General features: G+C 47.0%; 1 protein-coding gene and 1 non-coding gene across 2 annotated transcripts in view; both read right to left on the minus strand.

Annotated features, from left to right (window-relative positions):
- Positions 1-11,678, minus strand: part of RS1 (retinoschisin 1) — a 15,945-nt gene extending 4,267 nt beyond the window's left edge. Inside the window, exons 1-3 of the mRNA XM_009884733.1 lie at positions 11,610-11,678; positions 3,353-3,378; positions 2,936-3,041 (exon numbers count right to left, since the gene is read on the minus strand). Of these exons, the coding sequence (XP_009883035.1) occupies positions 2,936-3,041; positions 3,353-3,378; positions 11,610-11,661 (184 nt within the window). The 5' untranslated portion in view covers positions 11,662-11,678. The remainder of the gene's footprint in view (positions 1-2,935; positions 3,042-3,352; positions 3,379-11,609) is intronic.
- Positions 11,679-17,083: 5,405 nt separating this feature from the next.
- TRNAV-UAC lies at positions 17,084-17,156 on the minus strand. Its single transcript has one exon. It is a non-coding gene; the product is annotated as a tRNA-Val (tRNA).
- Positions 17,157-24,349: the final 7,193 nt, after the last annotated feature.

Below are 24,349 nucleotides of genomic sequence, written 5' to 3' on the forward strand. Positions count from 1 at the left end.
TGCCGTCCCCTCCCCTTCCCTCCCCTTCCCTTCCCTTCCCTTCCCTTCCCTTCCCTCCCCTTCCCTTTCAAGGGGCAACAGTTTTAAACAGAAAGAGGGTAGGTTTAGATTGGACATAAGGAAAGAATCTTTTACAATGAGGTTGGTGAGGCACTGGAACAGGTTGCCCAGAAAAGTTGTGGATTACCCACCACTGGAATTATTCAAGGTCAGGTTGGACGGCGCTTTGATCATCCTGGTCTACTGAAAGATGTCCTTGCACATGGCAGGGAAGTTGGACTAGTTGATCTGTAAAGGTCCCTTCCAACCCAAATCATTCTGTGATTCTGTGATTTCTTGGTGCAAGAAAGAGCAGGGTGGTACCAGGCTGTAGCAAGGCTTCAGATGGAGAATTGTACACTGTTAAGGTTTGACAGCAAGAAAACATGCAGTAGGACCAGGTTGGCATGCCAGGCATGGGTGCCGATAGGGGGTCACCATGCGAAGAAGGACTTTCCAAGGGTTGGTCAGGAATCTCTGCTGGGCCAGCTGTGACTCAGCATTGTCATAGGGCTCTGCGGTGCATGTGGGTGTGATGATGCTGCTCCTTTGCACATGACTGCAGGAAGCTGCAGGAAGCAGGGGGATCCTACCTGGCGACCTGGGGTATGCAGTAATCTCCATTTATCCAAAATAGGCTTTACTGCAGCTCCATGCAAAGGGATCACAGAATCACAGAATCTTCAGAGTTGGAAGGGACCTCTAGAGATCATCTAGTCCAACTCCCGTGCTAAAGCAGGATTGCCCAGAGTACATTACTCAGGACTGCATCCAGGCGGGTCTTGAAAATCTCCAGAGAAGGGGACTCCACAACCTCCCTGGGCAGCCTGTGCCAGTGCTCTGTCACCCAAACCGTAAAGAAGTTTTCCGTGTATTGGAACGGAACTTCCTGTGTTCCAACTTGTGCCCATTGCCCCTCGTCCTGTCACTGGGAACCACCAAGAAGAGTCTGGCTCCATCCTGCTTCAACCCACACTTTAGATACTTGTAAGCAACAATAAGGTCTCCTCCCCTCAGCCTTCTCTTCTCCAGGCTAAAGAGTCCCAGCTCTCTCAGCCTTTCCTCATAAGGGAGATGCTCCAATCCCTCAATCATCTTGGTTGCCCTACAGTTACAGTTACAGGTGGAGGATGTGCAAGTGCAGGTGGGGCACCTTCTGAATGGGGAGAGATACAAGGATACAAGGACTATGGGGACCTGCCCATCACTGGTGGGCTTCATGATGATGCAGTGAAGAAAAAATAATTGTGGTGGCCAGCCCTTCGAAAGGGAGCAGTGAGCTCAGGAAGGGCCATGCCAGCTCAGACTCATGTTTGGGGAAGTGCGTATGGGTTTCTTTCGTAAGAGACTAGAGAAAACTCTCAGAACAAGAGATATAAGGTACCATTTCTGGAGCGCCTATAAGCGCTTCTTCTGCATCACAGGGGCTGTGTCCAGCAAATGCCTTCTTCCTCTTCATACCTCCCCTGTGGAGATACCGGTTGCAGAAACTGGAAGGACAGAGCCTGAGAAGCCGTGACCCATTACTGGGGATGTTTGGGACCGCTCTGCCCCAGGGACAAGACACCACTCATGCACCACTCATGCACTGTGGATGAATCCTCTCCTTGTAGTTTCTCTGGGCAGGGAAGAAGCCTGCAGGCAGTCCTCAAGCTGGGTGAGCCCCAGGTGGACATGGCCTCCACAGGAGCAGGGTGCATGGAGGGAGAGCTCAGGGGAAGCAGACGGCCCAGCAAGGATGGCTAGAATGCTTCTGCGCTTGTCAGCTGCCTCACACCATGGGAGGGAAACCTTCAGGGCCAACACAAGCATGGGGTAGAAACAGCTGGGATATCTCCCCTCTTATTTCTGTTTGTGTATGCCTGCAAGCTCTGCCAATGGTGTCATATCTTCTTGTCAATACACATTTTTATTTGCTTTCTAGCCTGTCTTGGCTTCTACTCAGAGCTCTTCCAGGGTAACTCATTTAACCTCCTCCTCCTTCAGGGCAGCCACGCCAAACTCTGAGCACTGGGGTGATGATTTCCTCCATGTATCTCCCCTGGGGAACCTGGGGGCAGCAAAACACACCTCAGGTTGTTGCACAACCTCTGGCAGGATCTGGGAAGAGGTGGTTGCTAGTAGGTATGAGGAAGGTACCACTTTCAGCATCCAGCCCCAGAGGGGGTGAACACCTCTGAACATCTGCTTGACAGAGGCCTGAACAAGAATACAGCCTCTGTGGGACACGTGTGCTAAACCTGAGGGTCAGCTGGGCACCGATAAAACCTTGCTGGAGTAATATATCAGGGAAAATGTGGCAGTTGCAGAGAATAACGAGGAAAGAGCTTGATCAAAAACCCATAAAACATGATCTGTGCAGAACGGCTGAAGTTGCTGGGTAGGGGCAGCCCGGAAAAAAACTCAAAGGATTGTCGTCTTTTACTGTTTAAAATTATTCTGCAAAGAAAGAATAAACTGTTTTCCTCGACCTCTGGGAAGAGGAGGGCATGTCACAAACTAAACTGCAGCAAGGGACAATGAGCCTAGCCAGTGCAAAAGCTTTCCTACAGCAAATCCTACACACAGAGGTAGCTGCCCCGGGCAGTTTCATGGAGCACCAGCGCCAGGGGCTGTAGGGACAGGGCAGGCAAGTGCCCACTGGCACTGGTGAGCCTGGGACACCGTGGGTGACCTCCTGAGGCCCACACATGTCCCCCGCTGCTGTTGCCCCTCTGCCTGATGATGCAGGGTCACCCCGCACCTCCCACCAGCGCAGCTCCCCCAGCCCCACCGGCAGCTGGGTTTGGAACAAGTACCGCCGCTGTAAGGTGCCACCTCTGCAACGCAGGGTGCAACGGGGGAAGCCGCTGAAGATCACCAGACAAACATGGCTAGAAGCACACTGGCCCATTACCTGGCATGCACTCTAAGCTGTTAGTCCCGCTGGACCACACCGAGTTAGGACCTCCTTGGCAATTGCATTTGCAAGCCTTGCTGTGCCACAGCTCCAGTCTCTCATCCTAAAGAGAAGGTAAAAAACCCCAATAATAAATCAACATAGTCATCGATAATAGTGACATGAGGCTATATCTGAGTCCTGAAGCTTCGACAGACACTCCTGCCCGGCTGGGCTGCTGCACCTTCTCTGAGCCCCTTTCTTCATGCCATCCCGGCACAAAATGTGGGGATCCCCCTTGGATTCAGAGGTCAAAGCCCATGCCTGGGCTTGGAGTCCCAGGTACATTCCCTCCTTTGGCCCCAAGGCACCAGAGCCAGGCAGTGTCGGGCCCCCAGCATTTACCTGGCAGCCAAACCAGCCAGGGGGACTTACCTCACCCGGGGAGAGGGCCAGCACAGCTGCGTCAGCGGGCATGGAGGGAAGAAGAGAGAGAGAGAGAAAGATCAGAAATGAAGATGCTTCAAGCAAACCTCAGGAAATGCAATGGACATTTACTCCTGAGCTGGGGACAAATAAATCGAGGAAGGATTGACAAATCTACTGTGTTTCCCCCAATTGATTGCCAGGGGAAAGCAAGAGTGGATGGGCAGGAACAGGCATGTGCCCGTGCCAGTGCTACTCTCGCACTGTGTTTTCTTTTCAATGCCTTTGGCATCTCTTCTTTCTGGTCAGATATGCCTGAAACTTCCTGAGTAGAAACCCATGCCGGCCCCCTTGGCCTCTGCTTTACAGCTAATTTCACCCCTATCCCTTTTTGCCATCTTCCTGCCCACGCAGTTTCTCTTTTCCCATTTTGCTCTTAGAATGTGTGGGCTGATGAACCCCATGGGTGAAATCCCAGCCTGGCACTAATGCAAATCCTCGGTGCCTTCTGAGGAGATGGGACACCCTGCGAGGTGTCTGACCTGAGATCAGTCCCTCTGGACGGGACGGAGGAAAATGGAATGTAAATAGGTCTTCCCAACCCATCTTACATATGAGACTCCCTTTTGTCTCTTTCTTGGAGAAAACTAGTTGTGGCTGTAGAGGGAAGCTGCTATTTTTGTAACATCTGACCTGTTTTATCTCCTGCCTGTCACTGAGCAATAGCTTTTGCTGAAATTTTGCTCCTTGCTAAAAAGGGCTCTCCCGATTCCCAGTGAAATCCAAAGCAGACTATGTTAATAGCATTTGGACTGGCAGAATAGTGCCCAGACAACTATGAAAATAGAATAATAATAAAAAAATTGTCCCATGGCTGCTGATAACTCATCACCACAAGTCAAATGTCAAACCTCATGTTTTCAATACCAGTAAGCAATCTGCAAGCCACTAAGGACCAAGCTATTGAGCAGGTAAAAACTGGCATAGAGGAGCCATGAGAAACCCACCATCTCCAAACAGAGGCTTTGTGAATAGGAAAAGAGGATCTTTTCATCAAATGAATTAGAGTCTGAATTATTCACTGAAATTTAGTTATGATTTATTCATTCACACACTGTCACTTTGCTGAGCCTGGGAAGCTCCAGCTAATGCTGGAAATTTACATCCTGCATTTCTATAGCAAGTTTCATCTCAAAAGACTTCCAAACACTGCGCAATTACAATCAGCTGAAATATAAACTAAATACAAAGCTCTATTTATTACTGAAATGCAATTGCTCCTTGGGTGTGACGCTAAGCCTGAATGTATGAAGACTCAGAAAGAAAGACCCCAGCAAAGAACAAAATTATAAAGAAATTTTTTTTAAAAAATTCTTTTCTTTAATGAGGAGGTGGCGTCCTTTGCTTCACTGTCCCAGGGCAGCGTTTCTGGCATCAGGAACTTACTGCATGAACCCAAGGCAACGGCCCTGGCAGAAGAAGTAAATGTCGGTCTACAATAAAAAGATGTGGCTTTTAGTCAGGCCCAGGAGGGAGGCTGGGGGGCACCCAGACCCCGCAGATCTGGCCTCTTGGAAAGCGCAGGCTGGGGGCCCTGCGCAACGCCGCGCTCCACCTTTCCCAGCACAGATGTTTCCCAGCCGAGTCCCGTGACTTCTTGTGCAACAGGAAAACCAAGGCGGAGGTGCAAGCCCAAGGCCACGCAGCGCGTTGCCACCTCCATGCTGTGCCACACAGCATGAGGATGGTTTAAGTTAATGCTGACTGTCTTTGGATCAAGAGGCTACAAACCGAGACATTATCAACTATCAAAAGTGTATTGCCTTTGCCAGTAATAGCAATGTGGTGTGTCTTTTGCCTGCTTGATGCTCTGATGCCGACGCTGGAGTGGCACTGGCACCGTGGGTGTGGGACCTGGGCCAGTGGGAGCCTCTCCTGCCCCTCCAGCTCATGTCACGGTGGCCTTTTGCAGCAGGATGGGTACCCTGCTCTGGGAGCACTGGCTGCAAGGACTAGCTTCATTCCCTTGGGATTTGGGAGCCTGGATCTCCAGCCAGCACAGCCCACCATGCGTCCCCAACACCCAGGTCTGAGCTCACAGCTCCTCAGCTCCTCCAGCCTGCAGGCGTTCAAGAGTCATTTAGAGACGTGCTCTCACTATGTGTTTCTTCAGCTCCTTTGGAAGATTGATTTTTGTGGAGAACCTTTTGTGGGACATTTTGTGTTTTCCTCTCAGTGGTTAAATGTACTTTTGCCTGGCAATGACCTGGAGCCACACTGAGGTGAAAGCAAAGGTGCCCACATCTCTCTGCATGAACACTTGCCTTGGCACCTTGGGTGTTGCAGGGGGACTTTAGAGGATACAGAGAAAACCTCGTAAACAAAATAGCAAATTAATATACTTTGTATAGGAATAAAATATTTCTCTCTTCTCTTCCAGTGCATACCAGCAGCCCACTTACATGTGTGTCAGGTACATTTGCCCAGCGTGAGGAAGCCTGTGTTGTGGTGAAGCCTACTCTTGTGCACCGTGTGCCTGCGGTGGGGAAAGGGTGTGGGAATTACCAGGCTGATGAAGGGGTATTGCTTTGGGTCCACGCTGAGCCCTTCAGCACAACTCCTGCGTCCCTGCCCGGGTATTTCAGAGCCAAGATCAAAGCTTAGCACCTCATTGAGAGATGCAGCTGGAAACCCAATGGTTGTGAGTGAAACAACAGGAAAAAAAAAAAAAAAAAGGAATAGTTTTCAGGTGGGTGGGTGTACAGTAGCACCTACTTAACCACCAGGAATAAACTCTCCTTCCCTGGCCACCCTGGTGTTGCTTGGGTGGCTGCACCAGGCCAGTGACGCCTGCTCCTGAGTTACAAGAGTGGCTTTTAGGGTTTTTCAGCTTGTCAGCCAGGAGGCATCACTGCAAATCAAGCAAGGGTGTGGATTTCAAGCACAAAAGCCCTTATCTCAAGGCAATGCGTTATTGGGTCAGCCCTTCGACACACAGTGGTGCAAAGGCAGTGGCAGGGCAGGGGCGCTGGTGTGCTGCCCCCCCCCCCTCCGGCTGTCCCTCCCTGGCGAGTTAGGGTCCTCCACCCCTCGCCGCATGGCTCACTGGTTTAAACATCTCCGATAGGAGGTCAGCTTTGTCTTTTTGAGTTAAAATAAGTTAACTGCTAAGGGCTCACTCCTGCCAGCAGCTCGGCCCGCGGCCAGCCGCAGCTTGGGGCACAGGGGAGCAGCAGGCTTGGCTTGGGGTAAGCGTGGTAGCGGATGGGCCAAATGTCCCACCTGGGCAGTGCAGCCTGATAACCCCTGGTGTCGGGAGAGGAAAAGATGCCCTTGCCTGCAGTCGGCCGGAAAAAGTAGTAATTGATATATTGGTGTGTTTACAGCTGTGACGGACCCTGTCCTACAAAGGAAATGAAGAGTAAAGCTGGCTGCCAATAGCCTAAAAATGTGATGGGCAGCATGCTTTTATAGCGAGCGTGTTTGCCTTCAAGGAAGGTTACAAAGATAATTGGTAATTGTAGGTCAGACAGAACGAATTGCTGCAATTCGTGGGAGAGTCATAAGTCCTGCACAGCTGCCGGGGGCTGTTGTTTTAAAAGTACAGAAGTGAAAAAAAAAAAAAAAAAAGACCCAACATTAAAAAGGAAAGAGACCTATTTACAGCCCCCGCAGCACCCCAGGACATTCAGCAAACCATCAGTTCAGTGAAATAAATTATTATCTGTGTGCGCTTGTGAGAGGCAGGGAGATATGGCATGTGCCTTTCCTATCCCTCCATCCTGCCCTGCAGCGTGCTGCATCCAATGCAACACCATGCACAAATGCCACCCTGTACCACAGGATTTGGGGACAGGGGCTTGGGCAAGCACTAGGGGATGATTTTGTGCCGCAGCACCCATCCTGGTGGGGCTGGGCTGGAGCATGGACACTGGGGCACCCCCACTTGGCACCCACCGCTGGGCAAGATGGAGGGGAGTGGATGGATGGAACCTCAGGGACTGGCCCGGGTTTGGGGCACAAGGAAAAGACCTGGCAGAGGCAGTGCTGGGATGCTGGGATGGGGAGGACATGGGTTTCTGGAGGTGGAGGTGGGATAAAGCAGCAGCCACAACTTGGGACTCGCTGGGGAAAGGAAGGGATAAATGGTATCAAGGAGGCTTAGTTGCTGGCATTTTAATGATGGGAGCAGGTAACTGCATGTGTCCGAAAATCTGAGGTCATTCATTAAAAAAGTGGATAAACAAGAGAAAGAAAGCAGAAAGGTAAGTGTGGGCAGAAGTAACTGCCAAACGCTGAGCACATTTTGATACGGTCATCTCTGAGAAATCATATTGAATATCCTGACTGTAGAGCCACGACAGCAAGCCATCTTTTTTTAGAGGGGCTAGAATTAATGCCAGATGTACAAGCATGAGAAAGCACATCATAAAATAAAACAGAGAAATAAAATATAACACAGAATAAATGTCAATCACTCCATTTACTGGAATAAGTTCACATAAACCTGATCATTGCAAGCAAAGTATGCGGAAAATGTTAATGACTCTGTTTATTGACTTCACGATTTCGGTGGCCTACAAGCTGGAAAATAGTTAATTTTGCCTCTCATCTCTGCAAGCAACATCTCAGTTTAACAAAGCCCAGAGAGATCAGCAAAATTATTTTCTCTCTGCCTCTCCCAGTGGAGAGCACTCCCTCTGTGATGCAGTGCTTTCCCGGCGTGGTGGCTCCTGCTGCGTAGCTCCTCACCTGCTTCCCTTCTGCACATGTGGGCCATGGGGCAAGGGAAAGAAAAAAAGCTTAAAAAACAGAAGCACCAGAAAAGCTGTGACAGAAATGAAAGAGGTGACTGGAATGAATGGCACTGGTTTTGTCATGTTTTCTGAAAAGCGCAGCATTGCAAGTCCTTGAACGCCACATTAGGAAGCATCAGGAAGCAGAGTTAGGTGAGGTGGTCTGTAAGCAACGCAGAGGGTCGAGACGCTGAAAAAAGCACTGCAGTACCTCCGTGCCCATCGGGTGCCAGTTTGTGGGTTGCTATATTATTAACCTAGGCTATTTTTACATCCCAGCCCTGGAAGTCGTGCCAGGCATGCGAGGTGACTCACATCAGGCTGCACCAGCCTTGGCAGCAAGGTGCATTTGGGGAAGCTGCCACATCCCAGGCCACCGTCGCACGTGGCGTTTTCCCCATCTCGCCTTGCCCCTGTGCCAATGGCGATAGCCACAGGGACCCCTGCTGCAGCGGTGGCCGGTCCCCCAGTCCCCTCAGAAGGCATGGTCCCCTCGCCCAGTCGCTTAGTGGATGCTTTTGTTGTTTTTCCCCCAGGGCTTTTTCCACAGCTGTGCTAAGCAGGCTCCATGGGGACCTGTCCTGTGGTGCGAGCAGTGCCTTTATTTCTAAAAAGTGCAGGCTTTACATGGTCCTTGGGAACTATGCTGGCAGGCAGAGACCCCCAGGGTGTATGCCGACCCGTGTCCATCAAAAGATTTTGGGAGCCAGGCTGGCATGGTGAAAGCAGGGCGTTCATCCAGGGGTTCCCATCACCTAAAGCCGCACTGAGCCAAATGCACAGCCTGTTCCCCCCTGTAGATGATATTCTCGCCCTGAGACCCCCCAGCAGGGCACCACCGCCCTCGCACACATCTCTGCCGATGACTGAGTGTGCGGCACGGCCAGAGCCAGAGACTGAGGGCAAGAGGACCAGCACCAGCATCAGCCTGCGGAGGGGAGAAGGGCTCACACTTCACGTTAAGCTCCTCTCTCGTGCTTTAATGTGGCTGCTGTTTTCCTCATTCATTTTGTGTGGATTTTTCATGGGTTTATTATTTTCATTTCCATTTCATTTTTTTATTTGAATTATTTTTATTTTGTTTCCATTTCCATTCATTTGCATTGTGTCTCATTTAATATTTACTGTTACTTATCTGAAAGTGACAAAAAACATATTTAAATAATGACAATTATTATTTAATCCATATATATTTCTCTTTTATGACTGCTGTCTCCATAATGCTTCTACAATTTTTTTTATGTTGTGAAAATATTTGAAAAAAACATAAATAATTTGAAAAAAATCAACCTTTTCCCCTTTTCTTCCTAAGAGCTGTATAATTATATTTTTTCTGAAAGTGTTCCTTTGAAAATTTTTGGCAATTCCTGATCTTATTGACATGTTTGTTCCTTGCAGCTTAGAGCTATGCAGAACATTGCCTGCATAGTAATTTCACCAGATGTATTGATTATGACAAAGGGCGGCACTAAAGGTGTTATTTACTGTGATCTGAAGGCGGGTTTGGGCCTTTGATTTTGGTAGGTTTCTTTCCAAAGCTGAAAAAAAACAGAGAGGGAAAAAAAGAAATCCACTCTTTTAAACTGCTGAGGTGTTCTTATTCCCCGCCGTGTCGTGAGCACGGATGGAGTAATGCGGCGCAGGCATGTCACATTCAATGTGCTAAAACCATATTGGTGTCAATTCGGGGCTCGGGGTGCTCCCCCTCACCATATGGAGGGGGCCCGGCAGCTGTTGCGGCTTTCATCGCCGGAGCCTGCCTGCTGCACCATATGCTGCTGCTGCTGCTGCTGCGGTGGTGTCCCCGGCAAACACGAGCCCAGCCAAGGCGCGGGGGCTGGGGGTGCTCCTCTAAGCCACTTGCTCTGCTGGAGAAAATAAGCTAAGGAGCTTATCACGGCATCAGTGCACGTGGCTCGGAGGACTGACCTAGTGGCACCTTCTCCCTGGTGGGAGAGGCAGGAGTGTGAGGGGGACCTGGGCAAAGGGTCGTCGCTCACTCTTTAGCCAGAAGAAGATACTTGGACAACAAAGCAGTGAAAAACAGTAAACTAAGAAAACTGTTAAATTAAGAAAATAAATTAAATACTGAAGGAGCGATGCCTGGAAAGTGATCCTGCAAGTAATTTTTCACTGCAGGCTCTCCGAAAATATCCTGATGTGTGGGTGTCTATTAAGAGCAAGCTGTGTCTGGGATTCAGAGCAAGGTATGAACTCGTTCCAAGGACTAATTGCAGTTACGCCACCCATCAGGGAAAAAATGCTGGGTAAAGCCAGCCTTCCAAGAAGCTCAGGCACCAGTAACCTTCCCAGGTGAAACAAAGGAGAGTGAAGAGATAAGGTATGAGGAGAACGCACAAATATTTGATGGAAGATTAAAAGCAAGACCTGTTAATTAGACAGAGCAGGGTACAGCCAAGCATAACAGGACGAAATGAAGGCATGGGTAGTTGATGAACACTTTCCTATCCATGAAATTTGGTAGATCAAAATATTCAATGGAAACAGAGAAAGATAGAAAAAAAAAAAAACTAGACAAAGCAAAACACTGAGAATTCAACATCCATGGGGGAAAAGCTGGACTGTTTGATAAAACTGTCCCACACGCCGACAGATCATACTCTATTCACATGTTAATGTTGGTAGATACTGCCCAACACTTAGCAAGAGCAACCTCAGCCCTGTTCAAGATAATAGCAGCTTTGCCCTTGGGTTCGATGAAGCCAGAAGTTCAAACACAAACCAGAAAATTATCTCCTCGTTCCACAGCTGGGTTAATGAAAATGGAAGGAGACCATGACCCTGAATTTTCTGGCTGCTTCTAGTTCCCGTTTACCTGCTATCATTGCTACTTTTCTGAAAAGTAAAAAGAGAAAGCCTCAAAATTGAGAAAGCCTCAAAACTGATAAATACTTTTCCCATTTTCTTGACTTATGATTGCTTTTTGTTCTTAAAGTGCCTTTGGAAGTCTTTTCCAGGCCAAAATACCTGAAAGAGCCTGTTAAAAAAGGCAGATCTCCATCAGCAATGTCTTGCTGCTAGAGAAAATGAACAGTTTTTGATTAATCAAGAGTTTTGATTAATGAAGGACCAGTCTTTCATGTTATACTGTACCTCATTTTTCAAATCAGCATTATTATTTACTCACTGGCTCAGCTGCACTACAATTTTCTTTGCAAATTCATATTTTGACAAATTATATGGCAATTTTTTTACACTGCAATTACTTTGTGAAACAGAGTTTTACTACTGAATATTCATAGAGCTGTAAGAACGCTGCTCACTCATGTACATAAATTACACATCTCCTCCACAATTTTGCCTTTCCCCGAATTATTATGCTTCCATGAGAACGTAGACAAGAGCTTGCTCTGTAGCCTACAGCCCCTGGCAGAAGAAAGAAGTGTGGATGAAACAAGAAATACAAAGAGGGAGATCTGAAAGTGCCTCTCAGGAGGCAAAGTGCATACCTTTGTACCAGAAAAGAAGAGACAGCAGGACGCTTCCCATCTTGGACCGCATCTTTTCCTTCCACTTTCGGGAATAGCTCCTTAGCGTGCTGCTCAGCTTGCTGGGAAGGCATGGGATTAACTTAAGCATCGCCTAAGCACCTTACTCTCCTCCATTCTCATGATTTTATCAAGCACCATCAAGCCAACCACACAATTATTACTGTCAAGCTCCATCCTAGAGGATGTGTCATGCGTAACACTTTTTAAAAGGTAAAAAGTACTGAGGTACCGACACTCTGAGTTCAAACCTGATTGTGTATGCAGACATACGTCCAAATAAACAAGGATGTACCTATCCAGAAACCACATATATCCCCTATACAAATGCAGAAGATGACTAATGCTTATAAAATATATGTAGTGCATATTGTCTATTGTATGTAGTATGTATTAATTATCTTTCACCCCAATTATTTACCTCTACACTGTCAATGCCTTTCCTAATAATAGCTGCATGTAGAAATCTGCCCTGGCCTTACTGCTCTTTCAGTCACCTAATTGCAAGGGGCTGAAAACTGCAATTAGTAGATCAAACAGAAATCGCACATTTCAGTTGCTTACTTGCTGAGCTGTAAAAATCTCAAACCAAAAAAGTAAACCTCCCTTTGCTAACAGTTCCACCTGTAGTAACCTCTCAACCACTTTATATCAGATAGAGTTATACATTTGATTTTAAAATGCCTGAAAGATTCAAGACAACAACAGACTGCTAGTGATTCCAGTGCATCTTGCACCTGTTCCTCCAACCTCTGTTAATTATGTGCAATTAGCAGTGTATTTTTAATGGAGGTTTTTGAAAGCAATTGCTTTGGAAGCAGCTTTCCTTGTTTCAAAAGATCTCGGACTGTATCCCCAGGAATAGACTAAAGCGCTGCAGAGACCATGTGGAGCTGCTGTTGAATTAAGCTAGACCTGTCTCTAGTCTTCTGGTCTACATCCATTCAAAAAATGCTGCGCAAACAAGGATGCTGACTTTTCGGAAACAGTCCCCTGGGGCAGGATTCATCTCACCTACCTTTGGATACCCACTAATTTGGGATGTGCTGTAAATGGGATGTCAGGACTGCATCCCTCTGCAGTCACACCTCCAGCACTGATGCATCCCCGGCATTGTCAGGGCACGTGACATGGATGGGACAAGTCTCCTGCCAAGGGGGTTCGCTGCTTTGCTCATCTGTGAGCAGATTAACCTCCTCAGCCCAACATTTTTCCCACTTTAATCTACCCTAAGGGAGAGGGCGGGTTATTGCAGGCAGAGCCCTGCATGGGCTCGGCCATCCTGCTTCATGAACCTGGGCCACCTCACCCCAAACACCGGGGAGCATCCATGCATGGCAGGGCAAGCAACCAGGCGGCTCATCCCAGGCACCAGGAAGGGGGTCATTTTCCTAAGGGCAGGAGGCTGCTCTTGACTTTTTTCTCAGAGGCTTCACGCTTGTATGCAGCACCCCTCTCCAGGCAGCGAGGCCCACCAGAAGATCCAGCCAGGGGGTGAACAAGCATGAGCCTCCCTGAGGTTACCAGGGTTGCCTCTGGGCATCCTCCCGGGCACAGCATCTCACTCCAGGATCTACACAGTATCCAGGGAAGGCTCTCTCTCCCTTCCTTTCTTTGCTGTCCGGTGTAAAATGGGCTGCCACAGAGACAGATATTTCCAGAGCTGCTGAAGACACTAAGATATCTATTCCCTCTCTGCATTGATAAGCACTTGGTATCTAAATCCCACGGGCTTCAAAATCTGGGCTTAAAAATCCCTAAATACCTTCATCCATATATCTCTTGGAAAACCAGACCAGGGCTTCAGCCTCTCGCCTTATGGTCTCATAAGCACAGGTCACTGGGAGGCAGAATGGCCCACCCAGAGAGAAATCACCTACCTTATTTTAAAAAAGTGAAACCAAATAAAATCAGCTCAGTTTATGGTCAGCTTCACCCTTCAAATAGGTCTTGATTTCTTGTAAGAAATGCAATAGCTCAGGGATCATTTTCAGAAATAGCACAGCTATTATCAAAGAACACTTCATCCAAAGGGACACCCTCCAGATTGGCGGGTCCCCAGTTATAAAATTCCCTCCCCACCAAAAGAAGGGCAGCCTTTGTTTAAAAACATGTCTGTAGCTTTCAAAAAACAAAAACGGTTCACAGGAAGAGTAGAAGAGCCTTAAAATTAAAGTCTCTGTATACGCAGTTCAGACCCTCTGCTTTTAATGTTGATGGTCCTTCATTTTAATAACTGTAAACAGCAAAACTGTGCTGCCACTGCAGACAGCATTGCTAAATGAATCACGTAGTTGATTCCTAGCAGGCATACAAATACTTTCAGGTACAGAAGACAGAAAACATTTTAAAGCCAGTACACAATACAGCACCAGAAAGAGCTACCTTTGCCCTTTATTAAACAAACAAACAAAAAATTTAAAAAGGATAAAAATTAGCCTGGCATGGATTATGGAACAAAACTGTGCCTGGTACAAACAGTCCAAAGCAGGACACTTTGATGACATCCACACTGCTTTGTAAAACAGGGGCAGAAACTGGTCGGGCAGGTTCACTCTTTTGGCCGTGCATCTCCTCCAGGTCCAGCTCATGTCCCATTGGCCCGAAGACATTTTTGTATGCTTTTACCGCCCTCAGATATTTTGGTGTGTTTTCTTCCCCCAGATAGTGGGAAATAACACAAATGCCACCCTGCACCATTGGGATGCTTTTACTGCATGAAGCTGAGAGCACGTCTTGTATTTCCAGGGGTGTGACGTGAGGGTGTGTGCGTACATAAAGGTGCAAAGCCCCTGGGATGGCAGGAGGGGGTCCAAGCTGAGCAGAGGCCATTTGACACCCTGCCCAGGGATGGTCCCTGACACATGTCCTTCCCAGCTGGGTTAGCTGGCCTGAACCACAATTTTATCAGGAGCTATGAATTAAACAGCATGGATGACCAGAGGTGACCAGAGGCCAGTGCTGCAGTCCATACCTTGGCGTGGCTTTATTAACAGATACAGACATAGCTGGCCACCATTTGAGGAGACCATGCCAGCATCTTATGCAGACTTAATGCTTTCTGCCCACAGTTTTCTCCTTATAAGAAAGGAATTTACTTCTGAGCATGGCAGAGCTGTGCACCCACAAGTGCTCAAAACACACACCTAAGCACAGAGCCCTCCCTGGTGCTTGACAGACCAGCAGCATGGGTGAGCATGTGCCCTCAGAGGGGAAGCAGGAGGTAAAAGCGTTCACGTGTGAGAAAGAAGCGCAATTCCACATAGCTATTTCGTGTTTCTCCCAAAGAGTGCCAGACAGCTAAATCAGAGCAGTGCGCACGGTTTCATGCGTCTGTGAGCTGAACACACACGATGCGCAATGTTTCAGCACAAATGTGTGACTGGCGCACTTTGGTTTTAGCACAGTTAGGGAACGTGCACATTTATACATGTACGTGTGAACCACAGGCATCTCTCAGAAGTAGGATACAGACGTGCCGAGAGAGCAAGACCGCCAACGCTGTAAGAGCTTGAGTCAAACCATCAGGAGCTGGATCCCCTTGAAATGGATGGATCTGTGATGGTCTACACATGCTGAAGATCTGTCTCTTGAAATAAAATATTCTTTCAAGGAGTTTGAAGCGTTAGCTTAAGTCCTTTTCTGAAAGGAGCCTTTTTCCTAAATGCAACAAAATACAATGCAGCTAGTTGCCTGGTGCTGGCCACCAGGATCATGCCCGCTCCCTGTAACGCATGCACCCATGGGAGCTGTGGCTCTCGTTGGCAGGGCAGGCACTGTGGGATCACCATTGCAATTAGATGGGAAATACCTACACCGAAGGCTTGCATACACTACGTTATGAGAAGTCTGGCTATAGCTGATTCAGCTTTGAGCCTGCATCCTTGAAGGAGGCCAGCTGGGGAAGGCAGTTCACCTGAGAAGTGGGACACATCACTTCGGCTGCACCTCCCATGAGCTGTGCACACACCGCTAACCAAGCTAAGCAGAGGAAAGCCAGACCTGCATATGCCTGCACTTTCAGGCTGCAGGATACACAGGCCCTTAGTGACATTACAGTGCTTAATGTTATGACTTTATCCTGCTTGGTCTCACTATGTGATACATGGGTGCTTTCTACCCGAAAGAGCTTTCACAACCTAACCCAGGTATCCCTGCATTGCGCTGCAATCTCTAACTGCAGCTTGCCCATACCTCAGACTGTGTCTTTAGGAAGAGCAAGCACTGACAAACATTGTTTTCTGAAGATGTTGATGATTAAGCTAAGTTTCTTAATAAGATCCTGATTAAAGTTAAGTCAATTTTTCTCTTTCATCTTTAAGATAGGCAAATCATACCCTCCTGCTCTGATCCTGCAGAGACTCAAGAGCAAACTCCAGCTCAGCGGAGCTAAGGGACTCTCCTCCTCCTCCTGAAGACATGTCTTGGCCCCAGCGCTTATTAGGGCTCCCACGCACAGACAGATGCCGAGAGGTTATCCTTTTCTAAAGGCTTGCACGTGCAAAATGAGACAACACGTTATAATTCAAAAGTTAAACTGCTCCGAGGCAAGCTGAGATGTCTCTTTCTTATCCGATTAATCAAAACAACAACACACACAGTACAGGGGAAAACAAGGACGGAATTAACCGTGCTTGCTAGCTGTGGGCTGTGAAAAGCGCTGGCCTTTCCCCAGCGCTCACTTCTCCACAGAGATGAAACCAGTCCGCCCTCATGAAACATCTCCTTGGGAATGCATCAGGCTGCAGCCTTTGCCACCGCTGCGTGGATACTCATGTGCCCTCGGACCCGCTTGGGCGCAGGCACAGGCCGTGGCTTCTCCCGGCTGATGCCATGGCTGCCTCTGGTCTCTGCCGTCTCCTTGGTTAGGCAGCGGAGGGACCGCGGTCAAGCGGGGACCGGCTCCTCTTGCAGGCAGGCGTTCAGCCCCGTCAAGGACAAAGCCTCAGACCCGTGGCAGACAGAGGCCCCACCTGCACTTCACCACAGCAGCCAGCCCAGGCCTAAGCTGCACCCATCAGAAGGGGCCCAGAGGAAGATGCAAAATGGCCCCCGACAATGGCCCATAGGTCAGGCAGGCTTAAAGGGGAGGGGCAACAATTTTATCAGGCTTCCAGCTGCCTGTTCCCTCACGTGGGCAACCCGCGGCTCACAAGGCCTTGGCATAGCGAGGCCCACAGCCCCTGGGCTGCCTCAGGCCTCTTCTCCCCACCAGAGGCACAGGGGCTACCGGGCACCACAAAATGGCAGCCAGGAAGTACGGTATGGTGAGTGACCACATTGAAACCCTGTAAATCCTGCCCTGCAGGACCGTGCTGGGCAGGCAGGCGGAGAGCCCGTCTTGAGGGGTGGGGGGAAGCAAAGCAAGACTCAGCGCTTTAACGGAAATGATGAAAAACTGCGGCTGAGCGCAAAAGAAAAAGGTTGTGAGGCGCTGGTTCCACTGGGGCTCGAACCCAGGACCTTCTGCGTGTAAAGCAGACGTGATAACCACTACACTATGGAACCGCCACGTTCACCCCTTCGTGCGGCACTGCCCCTATCGACGAGACGCTGGCGCGCTTCCTTCCTCCGCCCCGCCCACGCGGGCGGGGCGCGCGAGGGGGCAGCCGTTGGGCGACGGGGCAGCCGTTGGGCGGGCCGGCCGCCAGCAGGGGGCTCCCTGCGCTCGCGCTCCCCGCCTCATACCCCACCCCCGCCCTCAAGGCCACCGGACCGCGGCTTTTGGCCGTTCGCAGCTCGGCCTGTGGCGGGCTACTTGTCTTTTTTTTGTCATCTGTGACGCCAGACAATAACTGCCTTGTTTCGTCTGTTACGTTTTAGCGGGGGGTTTCTGCACTGCCTGCGTTACCTCAGTCCTCACCGTATCGAACCCTCACGGCCCAAAGGGCGCGGCTTGTCGAAGGTACAAATTAAGGCGCCTGCCTTAAGTTACGAGGAGAAACTGCAGTTTGGAATAGAAAAGACAGGTTTGTTAATTTTTAGAAGCGTGTGGTGCCTGTAAGCAAATCAGTGTATTGTTTGTTGGTAAATATCATCGTTGCCTTCACTCCTGAATAATACTATTTTGCTGAAGCAGCAGGTGGTTTACTGTTACAAGGCTGAACATTTTGCCTCTTTGTCATTAGAAGCAATTTCATAAGGATAAGGTGAAAGCAGAGGTGAAACACATTATTTCCATAGACTTTGCTGACCCCCTACCAGGTATGTGATGACTGCTCTTAGTAGCTAGCAGTTCCCAGTCTTTAACAAAACAATAAAAAATAATTTAAAAAATCCTTTTACATACTGATCATTAGTGTGTGAGTCAAATCTGTGTGCCCTCCTGACCTGGAGAGCCTGATGTAACCCAGAAGCACCTTTTGGGAACAGTCTGGTAGGCTTCAAGCTTCCAGATGTCGGTTTTGCACTGTCTGTGCAGCGCATGGTTCACCAGAGCAACAAAATGCAGATCAAACTGTCGTTAGACAACTTTTGTGACCATTTCTTTTTCCTCATGTTGCTTTACTAAGATGTGGCAGAACTCGAGTGCTGTAGATAGCTGTCATCTCTATAGGCTCTCAGTGGAGGCTGAAGCTAACTTGTGAGGGAGGTAGAATGTGCAAATTAGGTCATTAGTCATTGCTTCCCAGAATAATCTACATTCAGCTGATAATTTGGGAAATCTTCTGTTTTTAAAAAAATTGTTCTAATTTTTCAGAAGGTATCCTGATAATTTTCATAATGTTCTGGTCTAGTTTCTTGGCCTTCAGGAGTTTCAGCTGCCTTTCTTTCACATTCCTGATTTTGTGCTCTTTTTGACAAGGATGCTGCTAGTTTTGATGTATTCTATTCATCATCTCACCCAGAATTGTCTGGGGGGGGGAGATTTCTATTCCTGTTCACCCAAATTAACCTACTCCTGATTTGTGAGAACAGATTTCTGCCATCTCACTGACTGAGACAGAGTTTAAAATTGTTCTGGACATTTATTTCTCTCTTCATTTCTTATGTTCTTTTTATTCTTTCTGCTTGTGACTGGACGTCCAGGTCTCTCAGGCAGGGACTTGTCCCCTGGATAGTACTTTAAAATACTCCATTGGGTCACATGAAAATCATTCTTTGAGCCTGGAAGGGTAAGAAGAGGGGAACCATGGCCAGGACTCAGAAGAAGCACATTCTCTTCAATTATGATTGTCTTCAGTCTTTCTGGAAAATATCGGTTACATCACTTTGTAGTGGGTGCTTCTGAGAAATAGGCCTGAAGCAAAATTTGAATTATGTATGTGGAATGCCTGCATGGAGGCTTGCTCAGGAGATTAATCTTTCCAAAGTATCTGGAAAACAGAACACGTGCTATTACATCAGGAAGGGCTGCTTGTAAAGGGATCTCCCAATTTCTGTGCTAGCAACATAACTGGGGTTTTTTCTTGTCATGCTAGACTGCTCAACAACATATTGTCAGAATTTTTTGACCTACTTTCTGTTGCAGCTGTTGATGCTTGCTAAAACCCTTTTCAGCATCTTAACTGTGTGCGTGTTACATGACTGCTGAACAAAAAAGCAGTAGTATGTGTGTCCTTGTTGGTTGGACTGGTATGTTCTCTTTGCCCTATATAGAAAGGAGAATAGTCTTGTTTGGTATAGCCTACGTCCTTGGACTTGAACGGGAAAGGTTAATTTGGAAAGCACATTTGTGTTTCCTCAAGTTGCATGTTATTTTGATCCCCAAACGTAACTGGAGAGGTGGCTCGGTCCAGCAAGACTGACTCTTTATCAGGTTGCTTGGTCACATCAGACCAAGAGACAGAGGATGAAGAACTTCCATGAATAACAAAAGAAAATATACAGTGGAGGCTTTATGTTCGACAGAATCTAACAGCTAAGGGTTTGATCCCTCTCCCATTGATCTTGGATGAAACATTTTTGATGGATTTGTTGGCCGTTGGAACAAACCTTATAGCCTCTCATTATGCAGAGATCTTGGTAAATGCCAATATAGATGAATTTATCAGGTACAGTAAATGTTTTATAAATAATGTGTACCCCCAGAGTGCAGTGGAAAGAGGTTATGATGTATTTTTGCTTGCATGCATTTTGGCAGAACAGCGTGATCATACATAAATGATTAGCTACTGTAACTCTGATCAGGGAAAGTGCATCCTGCCAGAAAAACAAACATCAAAACTCTTCTGGGTCATGCAGAATTATCACGCCTGGTATGTATTCCATTTACTGTCTTGTCTCACAGGAGAGGAACAGCTCTGAAAGTGGAAGCTTGTGTCTGGGACTCCAGAACCTCAAAAGGACTAACTCAGTCAATCAAACCAGTGCATTCACACAGTGCCTGCTGCTTTGCTGGTTTGGCACTTTAAATATTTTTTGCACATTAATAAATGTATCCATTCTGTCACAGTAAAGGCAGTTGTTTGTTTGTCAAAAAAAGGTGATTTAATCACTCTGTCTTTCACAGTGGTGGTTGATGCCTTTAGAATTGACACCAGAATGATGGCAAAAATTTCCTGAAAATACCACATTACAGTGTTATTAGACCTTTGGGGCGGGGGCAGGAGGGTGAAGATCTTGCTTTGTTTGCTTCTCTTCTCAGAAATCTTTTGCTCCCTACACAGTCCTGGTGGGACTCCGTCACATGGAGAGGCTGCAGAGCAAGGAGCACCCCACAGAAGTGGCTGCTGTGCTCTGTTCTATCACTGCACAGCAGCAAGCAGCCCGTCCTGGCTTTCAGAGAGAGGTGGAAGGACAGACTGGGGGTAAAAGTGGCATATAGATGCTGAGGACTGGGCTCAAGTCTATACTGGTCGTATTACAATACCATACTTCTACTGACATGTAATATTTTTAGTGGTTTGGTGCTGTGTGTGGTCAAAATTATAGTGTTCCCACATTATCAATATACTGCCCCATGCCAGAAGCAGCAGATTCCTCAGGGGCTGTTGTGGTAGCAGTGGGCAGTAATGAATCACCTTGGGTGTGACAGCTCTTGGGCACCTGCGTAGTCACCGAGAGCCTGTGTGTACTGGTTTGAGGCCACTGTGGTCAGCATGGTGAGAAGCTAGGTCAGAGGTGCGGGCCCTGCTGCCAAGGGTCAGGGTTTGATTTCAAAGCATGCAGCGCCATGGCTTCCTGACCGCACAGGGGAGCAACGTTGCAGCGTTCTCAGCTTGTCCGATCCTGTTCCGGTAGTTGAACAAGGAGTGGATGAGCCAAACTGTGAACCGAGTCCACTGAATTCCAGTCATGCGTTTATGGGGATGTGCATCCACATGTAGAAGTGAAATGTGCAGGCATTAGTGCAGTGCTTCTGAGTGCAAGATTTGAGTGCTTCATACTTGTTCCATTATCTGCGTATGACAGTGTTCTGGAGAACACCTATATCACTAATATGCAGATACAATGTCTCGTAGTAAATTCAGTATTTCTTTCCTTAAGGGCTTTCATAACCATGCCAGTTACATCAGATAACCAAATACCTGGACAGCCCTTATGGTTTTTTCCAGTGTGCTAGATCTGCTAAAATGCAAATCATTGCCTCAACACAGCAGAAAGGCCGGTCCACTTGAAAGAGATCATGTGACTTCAGATGCGAAGCCGATAACTTCAGCCCATCCCTTTCTCTGCCTGAGATTCAGGAGGCATGGTGACAAAACAGCTTTTCAACAGCACACGTACAGCGCAGCTGTAGGGCTGCAGCCATGAGCTTTCACATCAGGCTGGACGACGAAAACGCCGTTTTCCCTTGACTGTTTCTGAAGAGCAGTACTCAAGAAATTGCCTCTCAGGAAGCTGTATAAATAGGTGGAGAGCAAGTGCATTGCAGCTTCCGACAGCTCCAGATCCCCAGAGAGAATTGGAGCACCTGTTCTGCAGAGCTGCACCCCTCGTTGTGCAGTTCTGCTTCCAAAAAGGGGCTGCTTTCTTTTAAAAAAAAGAATCTCCTACAGGTATTCTTGCGGAAAAAATCTTGGTGTTGCTGAAGCAGAAAGAAGAAACAGGTAATATATTTGGGTGGGGGCTGTGTGTATATATATATATAGAGAGAGAGAGAGAGCTTGCTTTTAAAGAGCAAATTTACCTCATCCTAAGTCTGTGTAGGGAATGACAGATGTATGTGGGACTGTTTATGATTTTACCTTGAGAAAAATCAGTGTGCTTCAAGTTATAAAGTTTGTCCTGGACTGGATCAGTTATCCAGAACTTCTGAATACAGATGAGGTCAAATAGCTTTGAGACAACTGTATTTCATGTACTATTTGCTTTAGGAAAAAGTAGTTTTATAATGATAATTTTGAACCTTTTTTGATGCTTAACTTAAACTTTATTAAAACCAATATGAATTTTAGCTGAACCATGAATTTAATTTTTAAACTGGCTCAGATTTCATCACATATTTACTCTATTCTAGAGCCCTGCTTTTTCATCACTTTCCCCCTTCAAGTAAGGAGAATTAAATGGCATGTCATTAAGACCCTGCTCATTAACTGCAGGATGTTGCGTGATTCAGATTTTCCTTTTCCTCCAGGATAATAAGCTACAACAGTTGTTGACTTTTATGCTCTGGTTGGGTGCAGTTTACTAGAGCTAACTTTGCTTCAGGAATTTTAGTTTTCTCCTTGCTTCCTGAAGGAATCTCCCCCTAGAGGCGTTTAACCTTTCTGGAAAGTGATATGATGGCTTTGCGTATACTTCAAGGTGATCTGCACCCCATTTGTGCACTTGTATTTGCTACTCCCCCTCTTTTTTAAAAACATTCTCCCCAAAGTCTTGCTGCACAAACAATGAGACTACTTGCTTTTTTTGTTTATTTTCTGCACAAAAAAAAAAAAAGTGTAAAAGTTTTGTGTCCTTTATTGATTGTAAATAACATGAACTGGCTTTTTCCTATCATTTTTCTACAGATCCAATTTGGATTTGCATACAGTTCCTGAATTCAATGATTGCTTGAACAATCTCTGCCTGTTCACACCTTTGCAGTTCTTACTTTGATTTCTTTTTGCAGTATATTTTTGTGCTCAGGAATATGAGTCCACCTTAATGAGCTGGTCCATCTTCATCCTCTACACTTTCAGGCTTTACTGTCTTCCAGGTATCTTACTACATCCATTCCCTATTGATTCCTGGCCCAAACACTGAGATCTATCAACACAGCCATTGCTAGAAATGATTCCGTCAATTCTATATTGAGCTTAGCCATGCTTCTCTGAGCAGGCTGAAGAAATTATCAGTAAGCAAAAAGGCTTTCTCATTTCTTTCTTTCACATATATAATCACTGAAGGACACTAAATATAAACGTCAGTTTGTCCCATGGATGTAAAATAACAGAGACCTAAACACATACTGCTTTGCCTATGTTTGATGTTCTTGTATCAGCCCCTTGGTAGACCAAATTCAGCATTGGTGTCAAAATGACAGCTCTTGTGTGCCATAGCCAGGTTCTCTTTCACTTTGTTAGTTGACTGTGGCTGCTTCATCCCACTTTCTGCCTGGTGGGTCATTTAGCTAATGAAATCTTTAACTCATCTCTAGATTCCCATCCTTGACAATCTTAACTCTGGCAACAAGACAGCTTTGAAGAGTTGTCCCTCCACAGGTGCTAACCTGGGGGTCTGGGTTCTCTTCTCGAGGCTATTTTGCTCTTTCCTGTGTCATTCCGTCAGCAATGCACAGAAGCAAATCCATCATAAACTCCTGTTATAGCATCTGTTTCTCACTTCTCTGCAGTCCTCATTTCCAAAGGAAAACAACTGAAAAGAAAGTCTGTGAGTCACAAAAATTTAAAAATTGACAGCAAGAAAGGACATCAAAGGAAAGCCCCTATCATTGGAAGCATCCACCCATCCATCCATCTGATCTTTACGGAGAAAACTGTCCCTCTCTCATTACCTCTCCAACCACACGTACCTTCTAAGACATGTTATGGGAGGAGATTGTAACTATTTGTTCACAAATACAATTGAGAAAGGGGCGAGTAGGAAAAGGAGGAACATTGCTGGAGATAGCCATTGAAACAACTTCTAGGGGAGGTAGCATAATTGTGGAAATCCCATCCCAACAAAAATAGAGGGAGAAGCCTTTCATTCTTTGTTTATCAAAGGTAAGAAACAAATGGGACAAAGCCGGATTAAGAAGTTAAAGCCTAGTAGCTCTTATTCATATGGCTTCCATATCCTCAGACTTGACCTAGCTTACACTTGTCTGCCAGTAGCACAGCTCATCTAATTTTAAAAGATAAGGTATGCTTGAAAGGATGGCTGGCTGCCCAAAGGACCTGCAGCCTGATTTCATTAAAAGTCAGCTATAAATCTTTACAAGATTTCCATTATTCTTGAGGCAGCCTGGTCTTTACGTGACTGACAAACTGGAGGCGTGATTGATTTTGGGCAGCACCTATTACGTCCGGATCAAATGGTGCTGATTCATTATCTCTGTAAATCAGGCTCTTGACAGCTCAGGTTCTGAAACCTAAATTTCTGAGCACTTGCTGTAGTGTTACCTTCAGTGACTCCTATCCAGAAAAAGAGCAGCATGTGCCACTCCGGCTTAGCTTGGTGCGTGTCTATTGGCCTGGTTGGAATGACATTTTATTTTGCTTCAGTGGATGGACTGTGTATTCAGTGCCTGTCCATCACAAAATTGCCTTTTTTGCTGAACTGAAAGAAATGTAGCAATTTCTTGGAGTTATATCTAAAAATGGGACAGATCA

The sequence above is a fragment of the Charadrius vociferus genome, unplaced genomic scaffold, assembly GCF_000708025.1.
Source record: "Charadrius vociferus isolate BGI_N301 unplaced genomic scaffold, ASM70802v2 scaffold200, whole genome shotgun sequence".
Classification (NCBI taxonomy): domain Eukaryota; kingdom Metazoa; phylum Chordata; class Aves; order Charadriiformes; family Charadriidae; genus Charadrius; species Charadrius vociferus.